We start from the raw sequence: 25848 nt of genomic DNA, 5'->3' as shown, positions 1-25848 counted from the left end.
CAGACTCGAGGAGACAGATGTGACATGGCAATGGCAGATGCTCCCTGACCACTAAGAACGTGAAATACTTGAGGATTTTACATGGCTGGGAAGGAAATCATCTTCCTATTGAGTCTGCTTTCCTCCCCATGGAGGTGTCTCCTGGCCTCTGTGGGCAGAAATAGTGACATGTGCCTATAGTTAGGACTAGAGAAGTAAAATTTTAAATGCCTGCAAATTAACAATGTGAATTTTTTTTTTTTCTTGGCTGCATCTTGCCTCTTGCAGGATCTTAGTTCTCCAACCAGGGCTTGTCCCCGCAGTAAAAGTGCCAAGTCCTAACCACTAGAAAGTGAAGGTGTTTGTTGCTCAGTCGTGTTTGACTTGATTAGTTGTGTTCGACTCTCTGCGACTCCTTGGACTATAGCCTCTGCCCATGGAATTCTCCAGGCAAGAATACTGGAGTAGGTTGCCATTCCTTTCTCCAGGGGATCTTCCCAACCCAGGGATCGAAAAACCCAGGTCTCCCGCTTTACAGGCAGATTCTTTACCACCTGAGCCAGATGACCTTGGAATTTTCTGGCATTGTGATTTTGAACTGCAGGGGCATCTCTGGGCTCTGCTGTGGCCTCCTCTCCTGGTGAGCGACCCTCGTGTATGCTAAAGACCCAGCCCTGTCTCCCCAGACCTCAGACCTCTGGCTGCCTACCAGTCATCTCTACTTGGGTATCTTCAGGCTGCTGAAACTCAACAGGCCAAACATTCAATGCATCACCTCCCCCAGCTCGCCCCTGACCTTGGTCTGTGGACCTGCCTGTCTGTGCTTGCACTCGGGAAGCCCTTCCCATTTCCTCACCGTCACCCTGTGAGAGCAGGAAGGAAACCTGAACATTATTTGAACCAACCTCCTGTTTTACAGATGAGAAAATCCCGAGGCCCAAGGGAGAGGATGTGACCTGACTGGGGTCATAGGACAGAGTCAGGGGTAGAACCCAGGTCTCTCGGCTCCCAGCTCCTCTCAGCCCCTGAACCCAGGCTTTCTGGTTAGGGTCACTGAGGCCTATCCTGCAGTTCTCCCATCTGAGGGTGGGCGTCTCTGCTCCACTCACCCTGACGGGCTCCACACCCTCAGACCAAGCCCAGGGCCCTGGCCTAGAGGTCAGGGCCTGCCATGCCGTCCCACCCTAGCTCACACTTCTCTTTGGGAGGGCCATCTCCTCATCCCCACTGCTCATGACTTTCTCTGTCCTCAACTTGTTATTCCAGGCAACCCATCCTTTGCCTGAAACATTTTAAAACATTGTAGAACATTCCTTGCATTCCAGAACATTCCAAGCAACCTGTCCTTTGCCTGGAATGTTCTTCCTCCTTTTTGGTCTGCCCAAGAAGCCTTCACTACTTTGGATTCCCACCTAGCTGTGTCTCTTCTCTGTCGTGTGCGAGCTTCTGGCTTTACATGTATGGTCTCTGACAATAGTCAAAGAGCTCCTGCGCTCCCCTTGCCCACATCTTTCTAGACCAGGGCTGGGCCATCGCTCAGTACCAAGCTGCCCCTGTATCCTGCCCCCTCTGTGCTCTCCAGCGACCTGGAGCAGGGACCAAGGCCGAGGATGCCGGTTCTGCAATCCAACGGCCAGGTGCCGGTCACTGTCAGTTGAGAATTTGCCAAGGGTGGCAGCACAAAGACCTCCTCTGGCCCGAAGAAGCCACTGGCCGTGCCCCTTCACCCCAGAGCTCGTGCCCCGACCCCTGTGCTCGATCAGAGAGAATCCAAGCACTGGGGGCGGGAGAGCCGAGCTATCCATGGGACTGGAAGTCACAAAGAGCCTGCCCGTTCCTGCATGGCTGGGGCCAGCGCGGCTGCGCGGGGCTCGCACGCCGGGCAGCTCAGCTCGAAGTGAAAGGACACAACAGATTGGAAAGGAGATGCCGGCCAGTATGCCATCCTGGAACAAAACACAGTCACTCTGGGGTTAGTTGGCAAGTCCAAACACAGCAGTGGGAAGCAAGCAGAGGTCTGTCCTCACACTCTGAGCACAGTCCCGGCTCAGCGTCCGCCCCGGAGAGGCTGCAAGGCAAAATGAGCAGCGGCATTAATCTGCTGATGGGTGAGAGAAACAGGAGCGTTACCCTGGGCCGGCCCCCTCGTCTGCTCTCCCTCACTAAGGCGCTAGAAGGTGGCCCCTGACTTCTTTGCAAGGGTATGAAGCAGACAAAGTAAAAAAAAAAAAAAAAATCAACATAATGGAAAAAAAAAAAAAAAGATGCTCATGCACCATTAAGACTCATTCAGGTAGAAATAGCCCGGGGCAGAGGGTAGGAGGGGAGGGGAGCAAAGGCTGAGAGAGACCGTGTTTAGGACACACCTGGTCTGTGCTCAGAAGGGCTGGCTTAGGCTCATTGTACAGTATCGAGACATGCAGTGTGAATGAGGCTTTGGCTACAAGTCAGTTCTCCCTGACTTGGGCTGTTGGACAAGCGGCCCCGCGGGTGCCCCGTGCTCCTCGGTGGGGGGCGGTCTGGTCGATGTGCTGTCCTGGCATTAAGTTCGCTATCACAGCAGTGGTGACGGTGCTGGGGACCTGTGCTGGCCCCGGGGGACGGTGTGCAGTGGTCCCTTAGAGTGGAGTCTGCAGTCCTCCTAACCTCAGGGAGGGCTTGTGAGCCACTGAGAATGCAGGATCCTCAAGGGTGGGGTGGAATGTCGCCTACTGCTGGCAGAGGCCCCCCACCCCAGGGACCAGCAAAGCTGTGTGGGGTGGGGTGGGGACAGTGGCTGCTCTGAGGCTGTGTGTGAGGGGGCACTGGGAGGAGGAGGGGGAGGAGAGATGGCTACTGGCTCTGTGACAGGGAGTCACGCTTCAGGAACCTGTAAGAGAGGGGAGGAGAAAAGCGACACAAAAGCGTCCTACAAAGGAACAGACCCGACCACAGCTGGAAGGAAGGCAAACCTTTGAATCAGGTCCTTGAAATACAAGCTGCAGGAAGCTAGAACATTTTGGTGGACTTCAAACTCTCTGCCTTCAACAACAATTTTCAGGTCTGTAAACGCTTTCGCTCTGCGCTGCTGGTTCAATTCCTTCAACATTTCTGCAGAACAGAGAAGACAGACAGGGCCAGGTTCCCATTAAGAGTTTTTTTTTTTTTTAATTAAATTTTTTTTTCAAGAAGTAGAGAAATAGGAAAATACTTGATACTGTTTCTTGGCAAGACTGGCTCAAACACTGACAGTCAAAAGAAGTCACAAACAATGCGTAAACAAGCAGCAACTGGGAGGGGTTACGTAACCAAAGGAATAACGACTTTCAAAAGCAAAAAAAAAAAAAAAAAAAATCAAACACAAAACAACAACAAAAAAACCCAAAAACTAAAAAAACCAAACCCAGAATTGAAAGGTTGGGAGAAAAGATTCCCATACCGACAACTGGAAACACAGAGAATACATCATCATAGACAACTAAAAACTGGAATTTAACTACGGAACAAGTTCTCCAAATGCCAATGAGTGCCGATGTATCTGATACCAAGTAAAGCATGGCATTGTGATGTAAGATGGGCTGGATATGGTTCAAAGGAATAAAAACCACAAAACCTGCAAAAACAGCATCCCTTACATTAGATCCTCAAAGCCATGGATAGTGCGAGCTTCTTGGGGAGGGGCCCCCAAGAAAGGAGGGGTGGAGTGGGGGCCTGATGAGCACCTCCCTTTCACACTTCGGGACTGATGTGGGGGTTCAGGGGTGAGGGTGGGGAAGCAAGCCAGGGGCAAGGATAGTCTATACCTCCTCCCACTTCCTGAGTCATCCTCTCAGGACCCCCTCCCCTCACCTGGGTCTTCAGCACAGGAGAGCCTGGCTTGCAGCCCCAGGCGGTTCCAAGAAGTGGCCTTCCAGCCTGCACATACCTACCTTTGCCTGGTGTCTTGGCCACCTGGGGCCGGCACAGAGAGTGCCCCGGGTGCTTGGGCTCCGAACGTGGGCATGTCAGAGGCTTCTCCCAGACCCACTTCAAGGCTCAGAGGAGGGAAGGAGGAGAGCCTGACAACTATCCTGCTTAGTCTATATAAACACTCTCACTTGCAAAGTTAAAGCCTTCAGAGGAGCAACACTCCCACCAGCCTTGCCCGGCCTGCCTGCCCCCCGACCCGACCTCCTCCTGGATAGAGCCTACCTTTAGCTTTCCTGGTAGCTGGACATCAGAGGTCCAGATTATCGGGCTAGAATGACCTAGACTATTCAGCAGCTGAATGGGAGAGGGTGGTCTGCAGGACTGAGCCCCATGCTCTAAGTCCCCCACGGGAACCTCGCGCCCCCTGGGTGGGTCTTTGCAGCACCGTGGGTGGTGTTCTGGAATTACTCTCCAGTGGGCCCTGCTCCAGCCTGGCCACTCATCTCTGTCCTCCTGGGCCATCATCAACTGCCTGCCAAGATACCTGCCGAGCCCAGCTCCACCTCTGACACTTATGTCTGAGGCCGAGGCCCTGTGCTTCCTGAGCCTCTCTTTCTGTGTCTGTAAAATGGGGATGGAGGCTCCCTCTGTTCTATTCCCAGAACTTGGTGAAGATCAGATGCTCACAATCAGGGATGGGCAAGAGCTTGTGGGCTTTGAGATCAGCCAGACCCTTCAAGAGGACACACTGGGATCTCACGGGGTGGGTACCGAGGTGCTTGGGCAATGCCAAATCTGTGTCCCTCACCAAACCAACATCACGCTGAGCTGGGGTCACCGCAGGGCACCTACAGGAGTGTGTGTGTGTTGGGGGAGGGAGTTCATTTGCTGGGGACTCTAACGGCTCCCATGGGTGTGCTCCAACCTGGAGCAAGGGAGACCAGCAGGGCGCAAAGCCCCAGGTGGAGGGCAAGGAGGACACCATGGGGTGGATACAGGGGACAGACACAAGGACTGGGGGAGAGACAGAGATGTGATGGGAGGACAGGAGGAGGTTAGATCTCAAAACCTTGTGAGTGAGCTTAATGCTCTGGGCAAAAGGAAGTCAGCAGGGGTTCTGTGCAGTGGGGTGGCCAGGGTGGATCCCAGCGGTATTGGCAGAGGCAGGGTGCAGGGCAGGTTCCTGCTTCTGGGGGGACCTCAGGAAGGGAGAGGGTGGTGGATTCAGCTGTGGGGCTAAGGTTGGGGCCGTGGGACCCCTGGGAAGAGTTGGCAGTGGGGACCTGAAGCACACGGCCTCCTGGGGTGGACCCGACTCAGGGAGAGCCTGCAGGGTTGGGCTGGGTTAAGGCTGAACAGCTGTGTTCGCATGGCACATCAGCTCCACAAAGGAGCCCCAGCTGAATTCATTCCCAAACTGTGAGCCAGATGGATGATGTCACCTTTTGGAGTGAAATCCCATGAGGAGATGGGGGGTGGGGTGGGGGAAGAAAGAGCTCTGGGCTGGAATTTCCGGTTCTTGTTCCAGCTTTGCCACTAATTGGCTGGGTAATCCTTGACAAGTTGCTCCAGCTTTTGGCACTCAGTTCCCCCAGGCACCATGGGCACGAGCTCTGGTGGCCTCAGTGGTCACTGCATTGAGAGACGGATACAGCCCCAGACGCCTGCTAAGTTAACCGTGCTCAGGCAACAGGGAGAATGCAGGGCTAGCTACACAGAATGCCATGCCTTCTGGGTCCAAAGCATTCTGACTGTTTTGGAAAATTTTCCTTCAAACCAAGTTCCCAGGGATTATTCCATCTGCAGCCTGGGCCCCAGCAGTGATGCCTGCTCCCCAGGGTGGATCTGGGAGGTGCTTGGAGAGCCAGGTCCTTGGAACTGTGGGTGCTTCCTACCCTTGTTTTGCGGAAATCTGGTTTTAATAGCTGGGCAAGATTACTCAGTTACAGAAGAAATTTTCAATTTATGAAAGGGCTCACCAGGGGAGTCCTTCTCACAGCAGGGCCCCGAGTGCATTGGAAGTATTGATCAGTAGGTACGTGCTTACTGCTGCTGGCTGAGTGCCCGGCTGGAGAGCAGGCATCTGGGGACATGGTGACTGAGGATCCATGGGAGGAAGCCAGCATGGGCTCTGGGCACAAGCTGCCCCCCTGCCTACCCTGTCTTGGTAAAGGAAACCCCTTCAGGTCTGAGGGGCTTGGAGGCCCTGTGAGTTCCTGGGGAAGCCTTCAGACCAGCCACACGGTGCCCAGCTTGGGTGGTCTGCAGGCCTCAGGGCAGAGCCTGGCAGGGGGTATATCTTCAAATTGGATTCTGACCACAAGCAGAATAGGCCTTGACTTGTGAAGGAGGACAGGCCTTGACCTCAAAGTTCAAGGCTGGGGGGAAATTGTTTCCTGGTCTTCCTGACTTTGAGTGGGGACCCTACGCCCTTGCCTTGACCACCCAGGTGGCTCCCCTGTGCCCTCCACCTTGCTCCTCCTTGGGAAACTCCCTCAGCTCAGACCACCCGCCCACCCATTCACTAGGCTTCTCCCTGACGCCTTCCTTCCCCTCCCACCCAGTCCTGCCTCTTTTACCACCTAGAAATCTCTGCACTGATTCACTTCCGGTCCCTTTCACATCAGCGCCCTATCGGAGCTGCCATCCTCTCTTACCTGAGTCCCTGCAACAGCCTCCAAGTCTGTCTGCTCTTTTCTGACCTGTTCCCTCTCCAAGCTCCCTCCACACAGCAGCCTGATGATCAGCCTCTGCTTAAGTAAAATTTTCATGGCTCAGCCGTGGGAGCCAGACCCTCTGTGATGTCTCCCTGCCCCACATCCAGCTCCTCCCGTCCCCGTGAGCCCTTCACTCCCCACCAAAGCCTCACCGCACCCCCAGGCAGGTCCCCCTCCATCCTTCATTCCTCTCTTTGCCTCTCTGCTCAGGTCTTTCTTCCTCCCTGCTTCTTTGGGCTAATCATCATTTTATCTTGCAATACCAGTTAAGGTATTATTTTTGTTCCAGGTCTCATTGCCTCTTTCCCCTATTCCCTCCAGATTTCTTGGCCCTCCACTGTCCTTGGCATCCTGTGCTTACTTCTTTATAGCACACTATGTGTTGTAATTATTTATTTATATGGATGTCTCCTGCACAGGATTGTATCTTGTCTTCAACCCTTAGCACACGCCTGACATATGTATACAGCCAGTGTGCTAGATTGCAAAAATTCTTTGCAGCCCCTCCCATCAAAGGGTAGAGTTATTTGCCCCACCCTTTGAATCTTGACTGGACTTGTGACTTGTTTCAGACCCGAAAACTTGGTTGAAAGGACACTCTGTGAGGGTGAGCCACAGCTTCAAGGGGCCTTGCTTGCTTTTGCTTATTTTTTTGGGAATTCATACCACCACCACCATTCGATCACTCCTGGGCTACTTCTGTTGGAGGATGAGAGAACACGTGCAGCAGAGGTGAGCCCTCGCAGATGAGCCATTTAGACCAGCCAGCCCCCGCCAAGATCAGCTGAGTCTGACCCAGGACACCTGAGCCCAACCCAGACAGTGCTGTGCTTATTGCGCTTAGTTGCTCAGTCTTGTCTGACTCTTTACGATTCCATGGACTGCAGCCTGCCAGCCTCCTCTGTCCATGGGGATTCTCCAGGCAAGAATACCGGAGTGGGTTGCCCTGCCCTCCTCCAGGGGATCTTCCCAACCCAGGGATCAAACCCAGGTCTCCCGCATTGCAGGTGAATTCTTTACTGGCTGAGCCACCAGGGAAGTGGTTGTTGTTTTAAGCCACTAAATCTTAGAACTATTTGTTATGCAGCAACACCTAACTGATATCGAAGGCATGAATAGATGATGAACTCAAATGCTCTGAGAACTTCCTTTGTGTCTGTTTCTCCTTTGCTGGTTCAGTTTGAAGTTCATTCTTTCCACCGTTGTTGTAAAATTACCATCCTGACCATTTTTAAGTTCAGCTGTGTTAAATACATTTTATTACTCTACACTATACGTTTAACTGTTACATATTATACATTTTACTGCTGTGCAAGCTTCATCTTGCTAAACTGAAATTCTGTACCCCTTAAACAACAACTTCCTGTTCTCCTCTTTCCACATCTTTCTGTCTCTATAAACTTGACTATTCTAGGTATCTTGTATAAATGGAATCGTGCAGTATCTGTCTTTGTGACTGACTTATTTCACTTAGCACAGTGTCCTCAGGGCTCATCCATGTTGTGGCATGTGTGCAAATGTCCTTCCTTTCTATGGGAAGAATAGATAGGCTTCTTTTCTTCCTTTTTAATTTTTTTTTTTTTTGACTGTGCCTCTTGGCTTGTGGGATCTTAGTTCCCCAACCAGGTATTGAATCATTGTATGTACTGACCACCTTTTGCTTATCCATTCATCTGTCAATGGACACCTGGGTTGCTTCTTTCTTTGAACTGCTGTGAAAAGTACTGCTGTGAGGCTAATTCTTTTTTTTTTTTTTTTGTAAACCAAGCATTTATTTATTTTTAAACTTTAAAAAAATTAATTAATTTAAGGTACCTAGTCACAGACATCTCTAAATTCCTTGTCTCAAGCTTTATTTAACTTGATTAGGGTAACCCAGCTTTATGAATCCAGCAGCCAGTGGCATCAGAAAGAAAGGAGACTGCAGACCCTCGGAAAGGTCTGCCTGGGGCTGGAGGCTTTGCTTGTTTGTGTGTGTGTGTGTGTTTTTAATGGAGGGAGCTTTATTATTTATTTATTTTATTTATTTGTCGCACTGCATGACTTGTAGGATCTTAGCTCCTTGACCAAGGATTGAACTCAGGCCCTCCGCAGTGAGAGCTTGGAGTCCTAGCCACTGGATCACCAGGGAATTCCTTGGATGCTTTGCTTAGAGGAGAGTGAAGCCACAAGCAGAACCAAGACTGGAGATGGAGTTGCAGCCAAACTTCTGCATATTTTTTACCAAACGACACAAGTTATTTGTCAGAGACTAATGGGCTCGTTCCAGCTGGACTGGAAGGGCTGTCTGAGGTGGTAATAAAGAGGAAGAGATGTCAAATATTAAAAGGCAACGAATTTCAGTGGCTTTGCAGCAGAGAAGTCCATTAACTCAGAGCCCCGAGAAAGATTGTGCGACCAAATAATTTTTTTCAGAGCTCAAGTAAGAACCCAGCTAGGTGATAAACGCACCCGATTCCATTGGTCTCTATGACACATATTTGATAAAGGATCTGAAACAATTATAAACTCAGAGCAGTTGTGAAATATACTGAGAAAGCCCAGCAAAGGCTGTGTCACATACACCCAGCGGATAATTTATTCGGGAGCAGGAGCCCGAGGAATGTTGACACCGTGGGGACCAATGGTGGCTTTACACAAACACAGCCTCCTGCTGCTCCTTTCACAGGCAGTCAGGGAGTGGCTGGGCTGCCAAGCGGGACACTGCTCTTTCACGTCCTCCCTCCTCCACCGTCACATATACACATCTCCGCCTTCTCCTTTTACAAAGAAGAACTGGGCTCAGAATCAGTCTTGAGAGCCAGCTGGGCTCCAGCTTCCTGGTAAGATGGAATAAAACCTGTGGGCTGCACGCCCAGCCTGAGTTGGAAGGATAGGCCTTCTCCTGGGAAGTCACACCGCCTTAGCCCCACCATCCCGAGGGCAAACCCTCCCAGGAAACGGGGTTCTCTAGCGAAGGCTTCCTGCCTGACTCAGTGGCTTAGTCAGGTTGTCTGGTTGCCCTAATGGAAATTCCTGCCATTTGCCTGAAAGGGAACAAAAGCCCTAAGAGCAGTCACCACCTCTCAGCAGCCTGCCTTTTCCAAGTTGTCCAACCCTGCGTGACAGACCTATTTCTCAAGCAGTGACATCTGGCACCCAAGGTCCTTTCTGTCCCTAGAGCCCCTGCCCCAGGGCTGTGCACCAATCGGTGTTGGTTAAGCATTTGCTGGACAGAATGAAGATAACCTTCCAGTTGGAACATCCTCATGGTCTCCAAGAAGATATAAAAGTCATCAAAATTTTTCTCCTTAAAATTTCTGGAAGCCCTCCTAAAGCTGACAGGGACATCCCCTTCTCTTCTTCTGTCTCTTAGATTCGAGGACTGACCAGAGGCAGCTGCCAGCCTGGCTGTGGGGGAAGCATGACTGGGAGACTTAGGTCAAGCCACAGAATCACCACGACTGCCCTGTGACCTTGAGGAAGGGCTCTTTCCTCATCTAGAGACCCACCTTGGCAAGGAATGCCTGATCCCTCATTGCTAAACTCCTCCCAGTGACTCCCAGAGCCTTCTAGGACCTGTTCTTAGTCTTTGTTTATAGCTTCACTCTCTTTTATTTATGTCCCCACATCCCTCAACTCTCTCTCTGAGTTCACGCCCACTATGTCCTGTTCCTTCACTTTGGTTGTTTCTTTCTGCCCCTTCGGTCAAGTATCCCCCAACACTTGTTTTCTCAAGGTCTCATCCATCCCTTAAGCCTCAGCTTAAATTCCACTCCTTAAGAATTCTAACCCAGTTCCCTGATCACAGACCTCTCCAGTGGTCCCATGAGACTTTGTTGGTGACTCAATTGCAGTAGAGATTCCTGGCTGCCTAATTCCAGAGGAATGTCTACTTGTCTGTCTCCTTTCTAAGGTATGATCTTCCAGAGGGCTTGTTTCTCTGCAGCCCCGATACCCCCTGAACACCTGACACCATGTTTTGCATGAAAAATTCCTTTCTGATTGGAATTCAGGGTGTGTTACAGACCAGATGCAGACACGTTCTGGGTGGCAAGAATAGCTTCCCCAAAACATGATCCAAAAGAACCATTTGAAATGTCACACTTCTGTGGAATCAAAGGGAAAGAATGTGAAAACTGAGCCCCTTCTAACTTTAGGAGACACTAGGGTTAATAATAATGGTGATGACCCCACACTTTGTATGGCATCTCTGGCTGCTCAAACATGACTGCATTCACTAGGTCCTCCTCAGGGAAGGGTTTATTTCTTCTGTCAGCTCCTATGGCTCTGAAGAGCCTTAAAGGCCCTCCTGGGAAAGACTGACTAGCCCACCAGCTCTGTTGAGAACAGGTGTAGCCTGGAACCCTCAGGAAACTCTTCAGAACAGGGGGTTTCACACACAGTGGCCAGAGAGAGGAGGTCCTCTCAATATTCCAGGGTCCCAGCTGCCTGGATGGAAAGATCTGCCCCCACGTGGGCCGATAACTTCACTAACTGCTCTGGCCTATGACCTGGGGGTAAGAGTCAAAGGGAATGGCATTTTGTTTGGGGAGGCATGAAGGAGGGTGGGATGGGGAGCAGAGTGTTAGAATCTCAGCACCAGCTTGAGGAGCCTTGCTAGAAGGCTGCAGAAGTGGGGGCAGAGATTTGGCTGAGCAGGGAAGGTCACTGGGCAAGCCCTGAGGCTGCAGGTTGGAGGAAGGTGCCTGGTTAGGTCGACACTGGCACCTGTTAGTCCTTCCTGCCCTGCTAAAGAAGGTTCCACCTGGCTCCTTCCCCTGCTTCTAGGAAGCTAAGGGGGCGATGGGAATACTCTGAGCAGGAGAGGATGAAAAGGTCATGGGAGGAGGGAGGAGTCAGAGAGATCTTGGATGGAGGCCAGGGCTTAGGAGAGTTGGGTGAGAAACGAGGTCAAGAGCAGAGTGCAGAGAGTTTGGCCAGGAGCTGGAGTGGGGAGGGCCGATATGCAGTGAATTAAGATCCAGGTGAGTCAAGTCAGGATGCTGAAAGTGGGGTTCCCAAGGGCCTGGTGGGAGCCCAAGGCAGATGATCTGGGAGCAGCCAGGGGACAGGGGTTTTGGAGGGAAGGTGGCCCCCTCAAGGAGCTAAAACTTGGTTAGAATTCCCTTCAGGAGGTGGGCATTGGGAGGAGCCTTGGTCCTCAGGACTAGGGGAGGACAAGACTGGGTCTGGCAGCAGGGACACAGTTGAAACAGTCTGGGACTGGGGAGAGGGAGCACTTTCCTCTCTCTGTGCTCTCATGGTGCTCTGTGCCCCTGTGAACTGGGTTCTGCCTATAGTGTATTTAGAGATGGCTTCTTTTCCATCAGAGAGTAGATTCCTGGAAGGTGGGGGTGGTTCTCAGCTACAGAAACTAGAGTCAAGAGGCCAGGACAGACAGTTGGGCCCAAGTGAGAGAACCGGGTTCAGCACCTTGGAGAGCTCCAAGTGCCCCCCCGGGTCAGGGCAATAATGGGCAGGGCTTTAGATTAAGTTAGGGGCACCCTGGAGCAGGAGACTGGTTCCACAGTTGAGTGAGGCTGAGACACGGATGTCCCTTTTGGAGGCAGACTCTGGAACTTCAGATACCTTGTGTCTGTTTGGCCCACTTAATTATCCATTAAACAGGCGTCGTTTGTCTCCTGTGGCTGGTCACTCGGTGGGGTCCTCAGGACACATGTGAATGCACATGTTTGCAGATCTGGGGAGCTCACTGTAACAGGGGACACACCTAATAACTGTGATGCTGGGTGAGAAGGTTTAGAGGGGCAAGCACTGGGCAGGGGGCACATGGGAGGGGGCTGACTCTGCTCCGTGGAGAGCAGAGAGGCTTCCATGGGGCTGGTGATGGTGAGGGAGCTGACCAGGTGGGCTGCAGGGGCAAGGCATAAACCACAGGGCTATGTATGTGTGTGTTTAAGTGTGTTAAGTACGTGGGCATGAACGTATGGTGTGTGTGAGCATATGATGTGTGTATGAGCATGCCTGTATGTGTATGAGCATATGTGTGTGTGTGAATGTGTATGTTTGAGTATGCAGTGTGAGAAGCAGGCTGTGAAAGAAACAAAGCCTCCGTAGGTCTTTATCCCAGAGAAGTCTGGATGCCATGGGTGGGTTTTACGAGAGGGAATGAGAGAATCAGTCTTGTCTCCTACACTTAAAAAGGCTGCTCAGAATCAACCATGAAGGGTCTCGCCCCTCACCTTTGGGCCCACCTACTTCACACTGTGCCCTCCCCCGTCACTCCTGGCCTTTTGCCCACCAGCAGCCTTTCCCTTCTTCCTGATAGCCACTCTGCTCTTCCAACACTTTCTGATGCCCTTCCCCCGAATTTCCTCAGGCACATAGTCAACCAGCCGAAGCACATTTGTCAGGTACCTTCAAGGTGCAGGGCACTAGCCTGAGAGCCAGGGTCGGGGGTGGGAGCTGCAGAAGCTGAGTGGGAGAGGCAGAAGCTGAGCCAGACTATCCCTGTCTTGGGGGAGAGTGCGGCTCAGTGAGGACACAAGCCACCCATCGTGAGGAGCTGGAGAAGAGCTACATACACACTCAGCCGTGATGCTGAAGGCTCACTGAGGACGGAGAGATGGGTGGCCCGGGGATGACCAGACAGAGCAGGGGGTGCTGGGTGATGGTCGGCTATGTCATTGTGGAGAACCAAAGACACACGAGGAGGGGTATTACTCTTAACCTACTAGCTCACAGTCTAACACACATTTACTGAGGATCTACTATGTTCCAGGCCCTGGACTATGAAGATGAAACCAGTTTCCATTGCCAAGGAGCTCACAGTCTGATGGGGGAGGGAGACGCTGCAGTGGACATACATCAGTTTGGTTGCTTGGCATCGGAACCTCCTTTCTACTGGGGAGAGCCCCGCCCTGGGTGGGGAACTGGACCTTGTCCTCGTCAGAGTGGAGTGGAGGTGGCTCCCTGGCAGCCGGCACGTCTCTATGAATCCTGGGCTCAGCCGGCCTGAGGCTTGTGCCCTGGACTTGACGGTTCCAGCGAGGCGTGTAGAGCCAGCCAGCGATGACTATAGTCGTGTCGGTGACTGGGCTGGTGAGTCAGTGGCACTCGAGCACCGGGGGTAGGCGAGATGGCGCCAGTGCAGAGTTCCAAGCAGAGTGGCCTTTGGGGGATGGGACGACTGCTCTGCCTCGACTTAATCCCTGCTCTGCTGAACTCCATCAGAGCTGCAGTCTGTGGCTGGAGTCCCAGGACCCCAGGTGGGACAGACATGAACCCACCCGTGTTACACTGTGTGGTGAATGCTCCTTCCGTTGAGCTCCCCGGGGTGTGTGGGGAGCATGGGGTACCAGGGGGGAGGGCGTCTGTCTGTGCAGAGGCCCGGAGCCCTGTATTAGCTCACAGTAGGGGCAGCTTGCAGTCGAGTAGTGCTGGGGCGGGGGTTGGGGACAGGCAGGATGAAGGCTGGAGCGCAGCCGCAGTTCCCATGATGGGCTTGATAAACAGTGCTTAGAACCTGAAGACTGTGGGCCTGGGAGGGAAATTTCAAAAAGTGACCCCGGTCACCTGGGGCACAGAGGGTTGAGACGGAAGGGGACAAATGACTGGAGACCCTGCCCTGAGGCGTGCTGCTGTGGGCAGGTGAGTGGAGGGTGAGGCCTGGCCTAGAGCCTGGAGGACAATGGAGAGGCCCTGAGGTCTGCAGGGGAAGCAGAATCACAAGGCTTGGAGAGTCCATGGAGGGCTGGGGCCCAGGAGAGGATTTCTGAGCACAGTCCCTGCCTTCGGTGCTCTAGGGTCCCCTACCTCCGGGCAAGGCCTGGGACATGTGACATTCAGAAACCAGGTGCTGGCTGCTGCTTCTGTTCCTTCTGCATTGTTCGACCAACCCCTCAAACAGTGGTCCCATGGCCTTGCCTCTGGGGCTCCAAGGACAGAGACCCTCTTCTGATGAAGAGCCACCAGCCTGTGTTCTCTTCTGGGCTCTGTTACCATTTTACAGCTTTCTAATTTACCATTCATTATTTTAGGGGCAAACTGTCAGCTTTCTGAATACACGTGAGAACCTAGAGCGGGGCCATGGCAGAGAATTTGAATAAAAAAATGTCAATACTGAGCATGCCCCCAGAATAGATATGAACTTAGAGCTCAACTAAGGCACCCTCTGGGGAGATGATGGCAGTGGCCACCACACCCTCCAACACAGCCCAGCCTCCAGCAAAGAAGATGCGACTCCAGGTGCCGGGTCTGAAAAATACACGCACACCAGATTTTCTCATCTGGGGCAAAAGTGAGGAGTGCCGCTGACCCTCCATTCCTGGCCAATGAGCAGCCCAGGGCAGGAGTGCCTACAGGGATTCCTGCTTCCCTCCTTCACTGCTCTGGACTCTCAGCGGGGCCTCGCCTCTTCACCTTGACTGGCCACCATCCTCTTTTATCCAGAGACCCCACTGACCTGCCTTCCACCAGGCTCTAGGGAAGCCTGGGTGAGAGAGCTGTTAGTGTGGTGAGCAAAGGGGCTGGGTGGGGGAGAGGTAAGTGAGGGGGCCCCAGAACTTCTGTGCCCAACACCGCAGACCCCAGGGGAGGGCATGATTTACAAACAGAAGAGTCGACCCAAGGGAGGAAATGAGATCTCAAATAAGGAATGTAGAGCCCAACAACCAGACAACAGTCACAAGGCCTACATTATCATGTGTGGGGACATCCCAGAGAACCTCACTCGGCTGTAGGCTCCCTGGCGGCGATTCCTCAGGAAGGTCCAGCCAGCTTGGGCTTTGGGATAGTCAGCCACCTGCCCGAGGAAGGGACAGGATGGCACAGAGAAGTGGTGGGAGGAGGTACTGGGGAGGACGGGGCACCAGTCAGGAGAAAGGGACGCATAGCCCTCCCTCACATGCTTTAGCAAAGGCCAGTATTTCTCAAGAATTCTGAGAGCCACGGTCCCAGCAAATAAATCAATAGTTTAAAAGGATTTGTGAGAATTAGTGAACCGGAGCTGGGAGCACAATCAGTTCAGTTACCCAGGTAAAGAAGGAAATGAAACGGAAACCCCAGATGCCAGGGGCTAATGGCAGCTCAGAGCTCTGTAAATCACATCACAGGAGAAGAGAATTCACAGCCATGGAGGACTTGGGGCGAGGAGGCAGGGGAGGAGTAAGTGCGCACGCACGTGTGTGTGTGTGTGTGTGTGTGTGTGTGTGTGTGTTGTAGGAGGATGGGGACCCCTCTCTGCCCCAAGTGTGTCCTGTACAATTTTGTTGCAGGGGTGTCCCTCTGTGGCCATCTGCCCCTGGGTCTCCATCTGTGCTCACCTGTCCTGAGGGCCTGGCCAGGGTCAGGTCTGGTTCAACACCTCAACCCTGTCATCTCAGGGGAGGGGAAAGCCATAGTTCAGTTTCTCCTATTGCAGATGGTCTTTAATTGACACCGTCATTCTAGGAAAGCTAGGAAATAAACCTAAAAGAAGAAAGTGGGACAGTGCCCCCCCGGTGAGCAGGTGCCAGCTGCAGACCCAGAGGGTCAGGTCTGCCTCAGGGTGCCCGAGCTAGCCCAGGTGTCACACCTGGGAGACACCAGGGCCACTGGGGAGGAGAGAGCTCCCGGTCCTGCCTCAGGTGGGCCCACTCTTGGCGCCCTGTCTGCCAGCCATGTGTCCTGCACACCTTTCCCTCACACTGGCCGGCGGGGTCCCGGGTGCTCCCCAGCCCATAGGGTCCCCAGAAGGGTCTCCAGGTGGGCCCTCCTGACACCGCCTTTGACCCCACTTCCCTCTTGCTAGCTCAAACTTCTCCCCTGCCAGTCCCTCCCTCTTCTGTATTGATCTTCACCCACTGAAGTTTGTCTCTGGTTAGACTGTGAGCTCTGGTGGGGTAGAGATGCCCCCTTTCATTCCCTGACTTCCCAGGGCCTGGAGTAGCCTCTGGAACCCACAGGACCGCTTCCTGGGGCTGCTCCAGGCCTGATGGCCAAGACCTTATTGCAGGAAAGACAGGCCTGTCTGGGCACGCATGTGGGCTATGCCCCTTGACCTTCTGGGTGGATTTCCCTGACACGGGACCTTTTGCACGGTTCTCATTGTCTCAGCGGAGCTGCCAACTTTATTTTTTCGTCAGGTGTTTTATTTATTTATTTTTAAAATTTATTTACTTGGAGGCTAATTACTTTATAATATTGTAGTGGTTTTTTGCCATACATTGACATGAATCAGCAATGGGTGTACTTGTGTTCCTTATCCTGAACCTCCCTCCCACCTCCCTCCCCATCCCATCCCTCAGGGTCATCCCAGTATACCAGCCCTGAGCACCCTGTCTCATGCATCAAACGTGGACTGGCAATCTGTTTCACATATGATAATATACATGTTTCAATGCTATTCTCTCAAATCATCCCACCCTTACCTTCTCCCACAGAGTCCAAAAGTCTGTTCTATATATCTGTGTCTCTTTTTTCTGTCTTGCATATAGGGTTATCGTTACCATCTTTCTAAATTCCATATATATGCGTTAGTATACTGTATTGGTGTTTTTCGTTCTGACTTACTTCACTCTGTATAATAGGCTCTAGTTTCATCCACCTCACTAGAACTGATTATTCAAATGTATTCTTTTTAATGGCTGAGTAATATTCCATTGTGTGTATGTACCACAGCTTTCTTATCCATTCGTCTGCCGATGGACGTCTAGGTTGCTTCCATTTCCTGACTATTATGAACAGTGCTGCGATGAACATTGGGGTTCACGTGTCTCTTTCAATTCTGGTTTCCTTGGTGTGTATGCCCAGCAGTGGGATTGCTGGGTCATATGGGAGCTGCCGACTTTAATGATACCCTTCTCTGTCCAGTCACTTCCCCACAGGTATTTAGCCTGACGGTCTATTTTTCTTGAGAAGTGGAACCTATTAGACTGTATAATAAAGCCAGAGTACTGTTTTTTTTTTCAGAGTACTGTTTTTATAAACTTTTATTGCAAGTAATTACCCAAGAGGAGGGCTTCCCTGGTGGCTCAGTGGTAAAGAATTCGCCTGCCAATGCAGGAGATGTGGGTTGGATCCCTGGGTTGGAAAGATCCCCTGGAGAAGAAAGTGGCAACCCACTCCAGTATTCTTGCCAGGGAAATCCCATGGACAGAGGTGTCTGGTGGGCTACAATCCATGGGGTTGCAAAGGAGTTGGACGTGACTTAGTGACTAAACAACAATAGCCCAAGAGAAGCCGTCCTGCTCTGGATGGGGCCGGGCCTGTGTCTGGACTACAGCCCTGGGTTCTGCTGTCCCCCTTCTCTGGGTGGGCTGGATGCCAGGGTTGGGCATGCTGGGCATCTGCCACTGTGCTCAGAGGCTGACAAGGGGTGGGCACGTGGGGCAGCTCCACCCCCTGCATGGCTCAAAGGTTGAGAAGCCCAGACCCAGCCCAGTCTCCCCTAGAGGCCAAGTCCAGGAGAAGTCAGCCTACAGGAATGGAGTGTCACTGTGTGCAGGTGGGGAGGAGACCAAGGGGACCCCACCATCCTACTTTCTGCCCTCACAAGCCTTCCTGCCACGAGGTGCCACTGTACACTCACTGGGGGGGATGAAGGCTGTGACAGGACATGAAGGGAATGGTATGGATGTGGAGGGGCAGCTCCCAGCCCTCTCTGCACAGGCCCGCCCTTCCCTTCATCTGGGATGCCCTCCCCTTGATCCTGCAGGATTCATCTACCTGTCCCATGAGACCAGGTTCAAATTCCACCTCCTATCCCACCGCACCAGGCTCACCACAGAGCCAAGGTTATTTCCTCATCTCTTAGGCCCTTGGACTGAGTGTCCACAGACAGGACCCCGGTGTGGGGAGTCAGGAGGGGCAGGGAGAGTGTTTGCTGATGGAGTGAATGGCTTTGACCAAAAGTGGAAGGGAAGAAAGGAGAATCCTCTGGAATTCAAAGATGTTGAGACTCTGCAGCCTGGCCATGTGGAGGGTTCCTGACCTGGAGGGCTCCCCAACTGTGACACCAAGTCTGATGAACAGTCCTCCTTGGCTCCAGCCACAGTCTCCAGTCTGGACCCAGGGATGATGCTGGGCCTGCCCTGGGAGCCACCTTAGCCACCTGTGGGTCTGGAGCTTCTATGACTCTCCTGTGATGGTCTGAGCCAGCTCCCTCTTGGGGTGAGTGTTGCCTTGGGTGGGTGAGGGTGAGAGGGACTCCATGGAATAAGAAGGTCTGGGTGGGTAGCTACAGCTCCAATCCCAGGAGGAAGCATCCAGGTTCCTGGGGCAGCCTGGGAGGAAGGCTTTCCCCAGCACAGCTGACCTGGACTTGGGAAGGTCTGCAAGTCCAGGCACAGAGTTCCTTGAGGCCCCGGGAGTGACCTCACGTGTCCAGGAGAGGAGTGAGCTGGCTGCCACCAGAAGCTTCTCTCTCAGCTCCCACCTGCTTCCTGGAGGCTCTGAAACCAACCCTTTCCTCCTTCCTCAGCCTCTGCAGGTCAAGGTATGGCCATGTCTGTCCCCTGTGAGCAAGATCTATGTTGTCCACGCTGAGCAGCACCTGCTAACATGGAATGTCTACATAGCAGGAGGAGACAGGAGCTTCTGTCTCTCTCTCTGGTAGGTGCTGGGGAGGAGAATGCAATGGTCTTTGATCACTGCTTGGAAAAGCTCTCACTGCTCAGAAGAGCTCTCAAAAGCAGAGCCTGGATCTGACTTGTCTCTGTACCCCCATACCTGGCATAGTTCCTGGCCTGGAGCAGGTTTCAGATAAACATTTGAATGAGTGATGGCGGGAATGAATGAATGGTTGCTGGATTGGAGAAGGTGTCATGGAACAGGAGGCACTGAGTGGGTCTTGAATGGATAGGATTTGAGCCAACCAATCCTGAGAGTCCTTCCGTGGAGGAAGGCCTGCCCCCAGAGTGTGTGCATGACACAAGCAAAGGCAGAAAATCACGTGGAGGGAGCAAAGACTCTATGGAGGCAGTGGGCCAGGTGGACAGGAGAATGAGAAGCTACAGAACCCCAGGAACAGCCATCCCGAGTATAGTTGGCATTGCCAGATTGCCAGCATTCTCCTTCGCCAGGGAGCACCCACCAGGGAAAGAAAAACCCTGCCATCCCCAGCACTTGGCTCTCTCCCAGCCTGGAGAGAGGAACAGAGGGAGGCCAGCTGGGCTGCACGGGCTTGCTCGGGAACACACTGTCTCCCTTGCAAGCACCCAGTCCCTAGGTGTCTGGGCAGTGATGGGACCACCAGGCTGGAAGTCATCTCTAAGAACAAAGGACTTCAGCCAGAAGAGACCCACGCCCACCTGGAGCACTTGCTACTCCTAGGGGCTGATCAGAGGCCCAGGTGGAGTCCAGGGTGACCTGGGTGGCGGGGCCAGGAGGAGCAGCCCACTCCCCAGATGGTCTGCTTTTGCAGTGATGACATTGCACCAAGATGGTGATGAAGGCCATGGAGACCTTTTACTGGGAGCTCGTGTGTGCTGACATGGCTCTTCACACACTTCACTGCTCTTGAGTGTCTTGAATGTCTTACACGAGGTGAGTGCCCAGTGTTTCCAACTGGAGGCTGAGACTGGTTTGATCTGACCTGGGGCTGCCCTGCCTAAGACATCAGTTCTCAAACTCGTTTTGTGCCTCAAACTCATCCAGAAGCTTAAAAAAAATACTGATTCCCTGGGCCCCAACCCCAGAGTTTCTATTGAGTAGTATGGGGGTGGGATGGGTAGTGATCTAGGCACTAGGATTTTAAGCTGCTCCCCAGGAAATTGTAACGAGCAACAAAGTTTGAGAACATGTGGTCTCCAGCCCCAGTGCTGTTGTTGTTTCTGGCTTTTTGTTCTCATTCCTGAAATGTCCAGATCTGTGCTCAGAGCTCAAAGAAATTCAGTGAAAAAAAAAATATATAATTAAGGAACGACAGTTCTAAGAGCCAGCAATTTATGCAAATGAATGCAAATAAACACACACTTCCATACATATGTTTATGCAAATATTCTCGTGGTCCTTGCAAATCACTCACCCGCCTGCAAGCAGCTGCCTGTGATTTCTAAGTGAGAACCCATGCAGGGTGCTCTCGTTAATAACAGGTGGTATCACGACCTCCCAGAAGATATATCTCTATTAGCAAACTCATCCCAGAAGTCCCCCAAGGAACCCCTCACCGAGCCCAGCTCTATGCACCAAAACCCCCTCCCCTCCTTACTCAGACCTCAGGGTTCCCTTAAGGCCACAGACCAGAAGGGACCAGGAACAGCTGGTGGGTAGGAACTTCAAGGCCACCAGGGCTGTGGGCAGAGAGACTGGGGGCCCAAGAGCGACTGGAGAACAGCCAAGGGCCTGGCCGGTCTAGGGGGACTGTGCCAGCCTAGGAGGGCTGGCTTGTGACTGGGCACTCAGCCCCGCCCTGTGTGTGTGCTGTTTGCCAGACTAGGTCCCACAGCTCATTCACATAAGCCCAGTGGGAGACGCTGAACTTCAGAAGACAACTTGCTGGGTCAAGATGAGAGACTGGCATCCCCACTCACCTCCCCTCAATGAATGCTAACTGCCCCCAGCACCGGTTCGCAGCCCCTTCTCCCAGGACTTGTCAGATCGTCATGGCCTCTGTAACTTCAGTCTCCTTGCTCTGCTGCCTCAAGGGTGAGCTGGTTCTACAGCCCACTGGCTGCTGGCTCTGTTCCCTGAGAAGGACTGAGAGAGACTGAAACCTCAGTGCTTCCTTCCTGCAAGCTCAGCACTCACCAGGGTGCCCTCCCCTAGCTGGGCACGCTTCCCCAGTGGCTGCCTGGGGTGCAGGGAGTTTCTCCAGGGGGCCTGGGATGTGAGCCTGAAGATCCATCTGAGAACTGGGCCCTTGGCATCTCAGCTCAGCCTGCTGTCACAACCCCGGAAAGATCATGTTTCTCTCACTGTTGAATCTAGAGAGTGGGAGGCTCTGGGGAGCCAGAATGTGAGCTCTGTGAGGGCAGACAGTTCTGTGGTTATTCATGGCAGGTGTTCACTACATTTTTGTTGGCTGAGGGAACAAATGAGCCTTTCCCCTACAACAGCCATGCATGACACGACCTTCCCAGCTGTCCTATGACATGTGTACTATCTGGGATGGGGCAGCTGTGACCTGTCCCCCAGAGGGTGCTCACCTCTGGGAGGGCCGCTGTAGACTGTCCCTTGTGGACCTGGTGTATGGATCAGGTCAGGAAAACTCTCCTGAGTTGAAAGGCTCTCATTTTGGGTGGTGCTGGTGGCGGGGAGGGAGCAGAGGGGTATGAATTCTTTTAGGCCATGATGGAAACTCGAGGACTGGGGCCCCAGGTGGGCTGTTGTCTAGTTGCTAAGTCATGTCTGACTCTTTTGTGATCCTGCCAGGCTCTTCTGTGCATGGGATTTCCCAGGCAAGAATGCCAGAGTGGGTTGCCACTTCCTTTTCCGGGGCATCTTCCCAACCCAGGGATTGAACCTGCATCTCCAGCATTGGCAGGTGGATTCTTTACCAGTAAGCCATCTGGGAAGCCCTGCCAGAAGTCAATTCAGATGTGATTTTTGTCTTAACAAAGAGCTCTTAGAACAGCCTCCCCAGCAAGTACAAAAATCTCTGAGCCCTTGGTGACAACCCACCCAGCCAAGCCCTCACATGCCCCAGGAGTCCAGTCCAGTGAAGAGAAGTCAGCCACGTGGTGCTGGAAGAGAGCACACAGCCCTCCTCTCTGTCTTCCCTCCATTTGCTGCCCTCGGGGGGCACTCTTAGTTCTAGTTGGCCCAACTCTCCAAGAGGAAAAAGAGCTTCCATCTAGGAAAATCTTGGCTAGAGCACCAGCTGTATTCACCTCAGCTAAGCTACCAGCCTCCCCAGAGCGGCTGCAGGGCACTGAGAGAGCCAACCACCCCCACTCCCCACCCACATCCTGAGAGCACTATCTCCTTGCTGCCTGCCTCACTCTTGCTGGCTTGAACTGAGCTTCTAAAGGGCTATTCTATTCTTTAATTATTTCAGGCTAACCCTTCACCTCCTCAGCGAGATTCCCTGTGGCTCCAGTCCCTCAGTGACTGTGTGATAAGGGACAAAGGAGATAAAGCCATCTCCTTTGGAGGAAGGGGGGAGAGATTAGCCTGGGAGCCTCCATGGTTGGTTGACTATGGACCTGGTCGATGAGTCTGGGTCTGTTCCAGGGCAGGCTGTTGTCTATAAGGGCCAGTCTTCACCCACATGCTGACCCTAGGGCAGGCCATCAATGGCTCCCCTCCTCTTTCTTGAAAACTGGCTGCATTGGTTAGAGGTGAAGGGAGGGCAAACAGCATAAATTTCTGTGCTCAACCTGATCCACCAAGCTGACAGCAAATTAAACCAAGACTGCTGGAAAGCATCCATTCCCTTCTCTCAGCTCTGGGTACATATGTGCTGTGGGATCATCTCACTCAGCACCCAGGGGCTCAGAGTGGGTCACCCAGAACTTATAGTTGAGATGGTAGAGCTAGTCCAGAGCCCAGGATATAGAACAAACTTAGAATTCACATGTAGAGCCCAGAGCTTAAAATTTAGAACCTCAAGCCCCAGTCAGAGCCCAATGTTTAACACAGAGGCTAGATTTCTGATTTAAAAATTTAGGAAGTTTAGGACTTGCCTGGTGGCTCAGTGGTAAAGAATCCACCTGCCAGTGAAGGAGACACAGGTTCAATCCCTGATCCAGGAAGATACCACATGCCACATAGTGACTAAGTCCATGTTTAAAAAAAAAAAACAACAACACAAAACCCCCTGAAGTTCAGACAACTGGACCCAGTTCTGAGAACCTGCCCAGCACTAGAAAGAACTAGTGCTAGAAAGCTCCCTTCGCTGCCTCCAGCCCTCCGATTGGCACCTGACAGTGTGTGGAGTATTAATTATGGTCAGAGCCTTTCAATGAGCAATAAAAAGCCTTTTAAACCATTCAGAGGGGAGGTGATTAACTCTATTAAGTGGCATTATGGATCTTCCTATCTGTTGCTTTCATAAACATAGTTGTAGGCAGAATGTTTTATTATAGGCATAAAAATGTCCCACATTACAATGCATAAGCACATATTGATGTTATATTTCTTTATAGTGCTGCACGCCCCAGTCCCCAACCACTCCGAAAAGAAACTACACGTCTTAATAATTTATGTTCCAAGTTTTAACCAGGATTATCAATGGCAGCTTTTGAGCTTTCTCTTTTGGCAACACAATAGATCATAGTAAAAATGCACCGACAAGCGATGTGTCCGTTTGATTTTTTCCACCTGAATCAGCAGCCCAAACTCCAGACACAGCAGTTTAGGGCAAGCAGCACACTGAAGAATTTAAGTCTAAGCATTTAATCTGTTCTTTCCATAAATTTCTGCTGCTTGTGCTTTATAATGATTCTACCAGAGGAAGTTTATTTATATCGCAGATTTTCAGCATCAGCACATTGAGAACACAACGGCGATCGCTCAGTCAATAGCTTACAGCCATGTATAATATCACTCCGGAAATCAAAAGCCCATTTGAGGAAAAGAAGGCTCAGATTAAAGTCACTTTAAGACATCAATAACTTGGAACTGGCTGAAGAGAAGTTATAAATATCCAGCCTGAGCATATGCAAATAAGCGTTTGCAGACGCGCCACCGCCCGGCGCGCCGGGAACCTCCCGCGGTCCCTCCCTCGGTCCCTCCCTCGGTCCCTCCCTCCCCGCCGGCACGTGCGGGGGGCGGGTCCCGATACGTCACTGGGGGCGGGGCCTCCCGTCTCCCGGGACCGCGCACCCAACCCCGCGCCGAAGGGACTTGCTAGGTTTGGGTGCTGTGTTGCGCTTTAAGGCCGGCGAGGAGTCGGAACCCGGCCCTAAAACCCAACGTACGGAACAAACTAGCGCCTTTCTGGGTTGTTTATCAGGTGTCGGGTGCTGGGCCAGGGGCACTTAACATTCGCTGCCCCAGCCATCTTTCTGCTGCTTAGTCACTTCAGTCGTGTCCGTCCCTCTGCTACCCCATGGACTGTAGCCTATCAGGCTTCTCCGTCCATGGGATTTTCCAGGCAAGAGGACTGGAGTGGGTTGCCATTTCCATCTTTCTGACTCCTTGTCATATATGCCCAATGGCCAACCCTGAACCGTGCCTTCCGGTTGGGAGGTTAAGAGGATGCAGCCATACTTTGAAAAGGCCCCAAGGTGCGTGTTTTCTGCTGTCCCGCTGAGATCCACAGATTACATTACCTCTCTTTTATTCTCCTGCCAACTTTATGATCTAAGGTCCCCATTTCACATATGAGGGAAATGAGGCTCAGAGAGAATCAATCCCTAGCCACAGAGTGTCAGAGCAAGATTTGAATCGAGCTGTTTAATTCAAAGCCTTGCTTTTATAATTTTCAGTTGCTATAGTTCGCTGCTTCCTACCCGCCCTCATTACCTTCTTCAGGGCAGGGCAGTGTTGTCCCAGGGGCCTAGAGAGATTTAGGGGTCATTTGTTGAGGCTCAGGGTCCAAGAAACACCATAAACGGTCACAATGTAGACAGAGAAAGGAGGATGTGGGCGTGGGGCTGGGGAGGGCTGTCTGGGGAGGCAAGCTGGAGGGCTGAGTGGTGGGGCCTGATGGGTGAGGTCCTTGGGAAGGGTCCCCCGGGGCAGGATGAGAGAAGCCAAGGCTAAGCCCAAGCCTTGGATCTGGAGTCAGCTGGGGGCCTGGACTCTGGACTTGAGGTGGTCAGGGGACCTCAGGCTTTCAGGATGGGAAGAAAGGCAGACTGGACCCAGGGGGAGGGGCTGGGACTGCAGGTGGTTCTGGTGAACTCAGTGGCCATAGACCAGAAGTTTTACTACCCCCAGGTGACCCTAGTAATGGCCAATGCCTCAAATGGCCAAGGACTTATATGGTCAAAGCCTCTAAGATCACAACTACCCCTTAGGAGAAACAGGCTCTCTGCTCATTGCCCAGGAGTGTGACATGGTCCTGCCCACGGCAAGGATCCATCAGAACGCGAGTTACCTATGATTAGTGGGCAACAATAAAATAATAAGGTTAAACCCTGCAAAAGTGTCTGGACAAGAGAAAATGTGACAAAAGACAGAATATTTGAATTAAGTTATATAAAATAGAAGATGACTGAAAGAGGACAACTAACGACTTATGCCTTAAAGACGCGCTAACTCTGGAGCCATCTCAAGCCCTTGCTCAAGCTGTCCCCACCCCCTGGATTCTTACCCTGTGTCTAGTCTCATCCCCACTTGATTCTCACTTTGTGTCCACAGCACTGGGGTAAGGTTTATGCTTCAGCACAGTGGGCAGAATTGATCACTTTCAGCTACGCTCATTCATTCATCCACTTATTCTACTCACTCACAC

At 52.3% G+C, this 25848-nt stretch overlaps 1 protein-coding gene across 6 annotated transcripts in view; it reads right to left on the bottom strand.

Annotated features, from left to right (window-relative positions):
* KLHL29 (kelch like family member 29) overlaps positions 1–25848 on the bottom strand; it is a 326752-nt gene that overhangs the window by 23655 nt on the left and 277249 nt on the right. For all 6 annotated transcript variants that reach the window (XM_043917266.1, XM_043917268.1, XM_043917263.1 and 3 more), the window contains one exon: positions 2931–3069. In XM_043917266.1, coding sequence (XP_043773201.1) covers positions 2931–3069 — 139 coding nt within the window. The remainder of the gene's footprint in view (positions 1–2930; positions 3070–25848) is intronic.

The sequence above is a fragment of the Cervus elaphus genome, chromosome 11 (genome assembly GCF_910594005.1).
Source record: "Cervus elaphus chromosome 11, mCerEla1.1, whole genome shotgun sequence".
In the NCBI taxonomy this organism is placed as follows: Eukaryota; Metazoa; Chordata; class Mammalia; order Artiodactyla; family Cervidae; genus Cervus; species Cervus elaphus.
The sequence above is the reverse complement of the archived record's forward strand: the minus strand, read 5'-3'. Positions and strand labels throughout refer to the sequence as shown.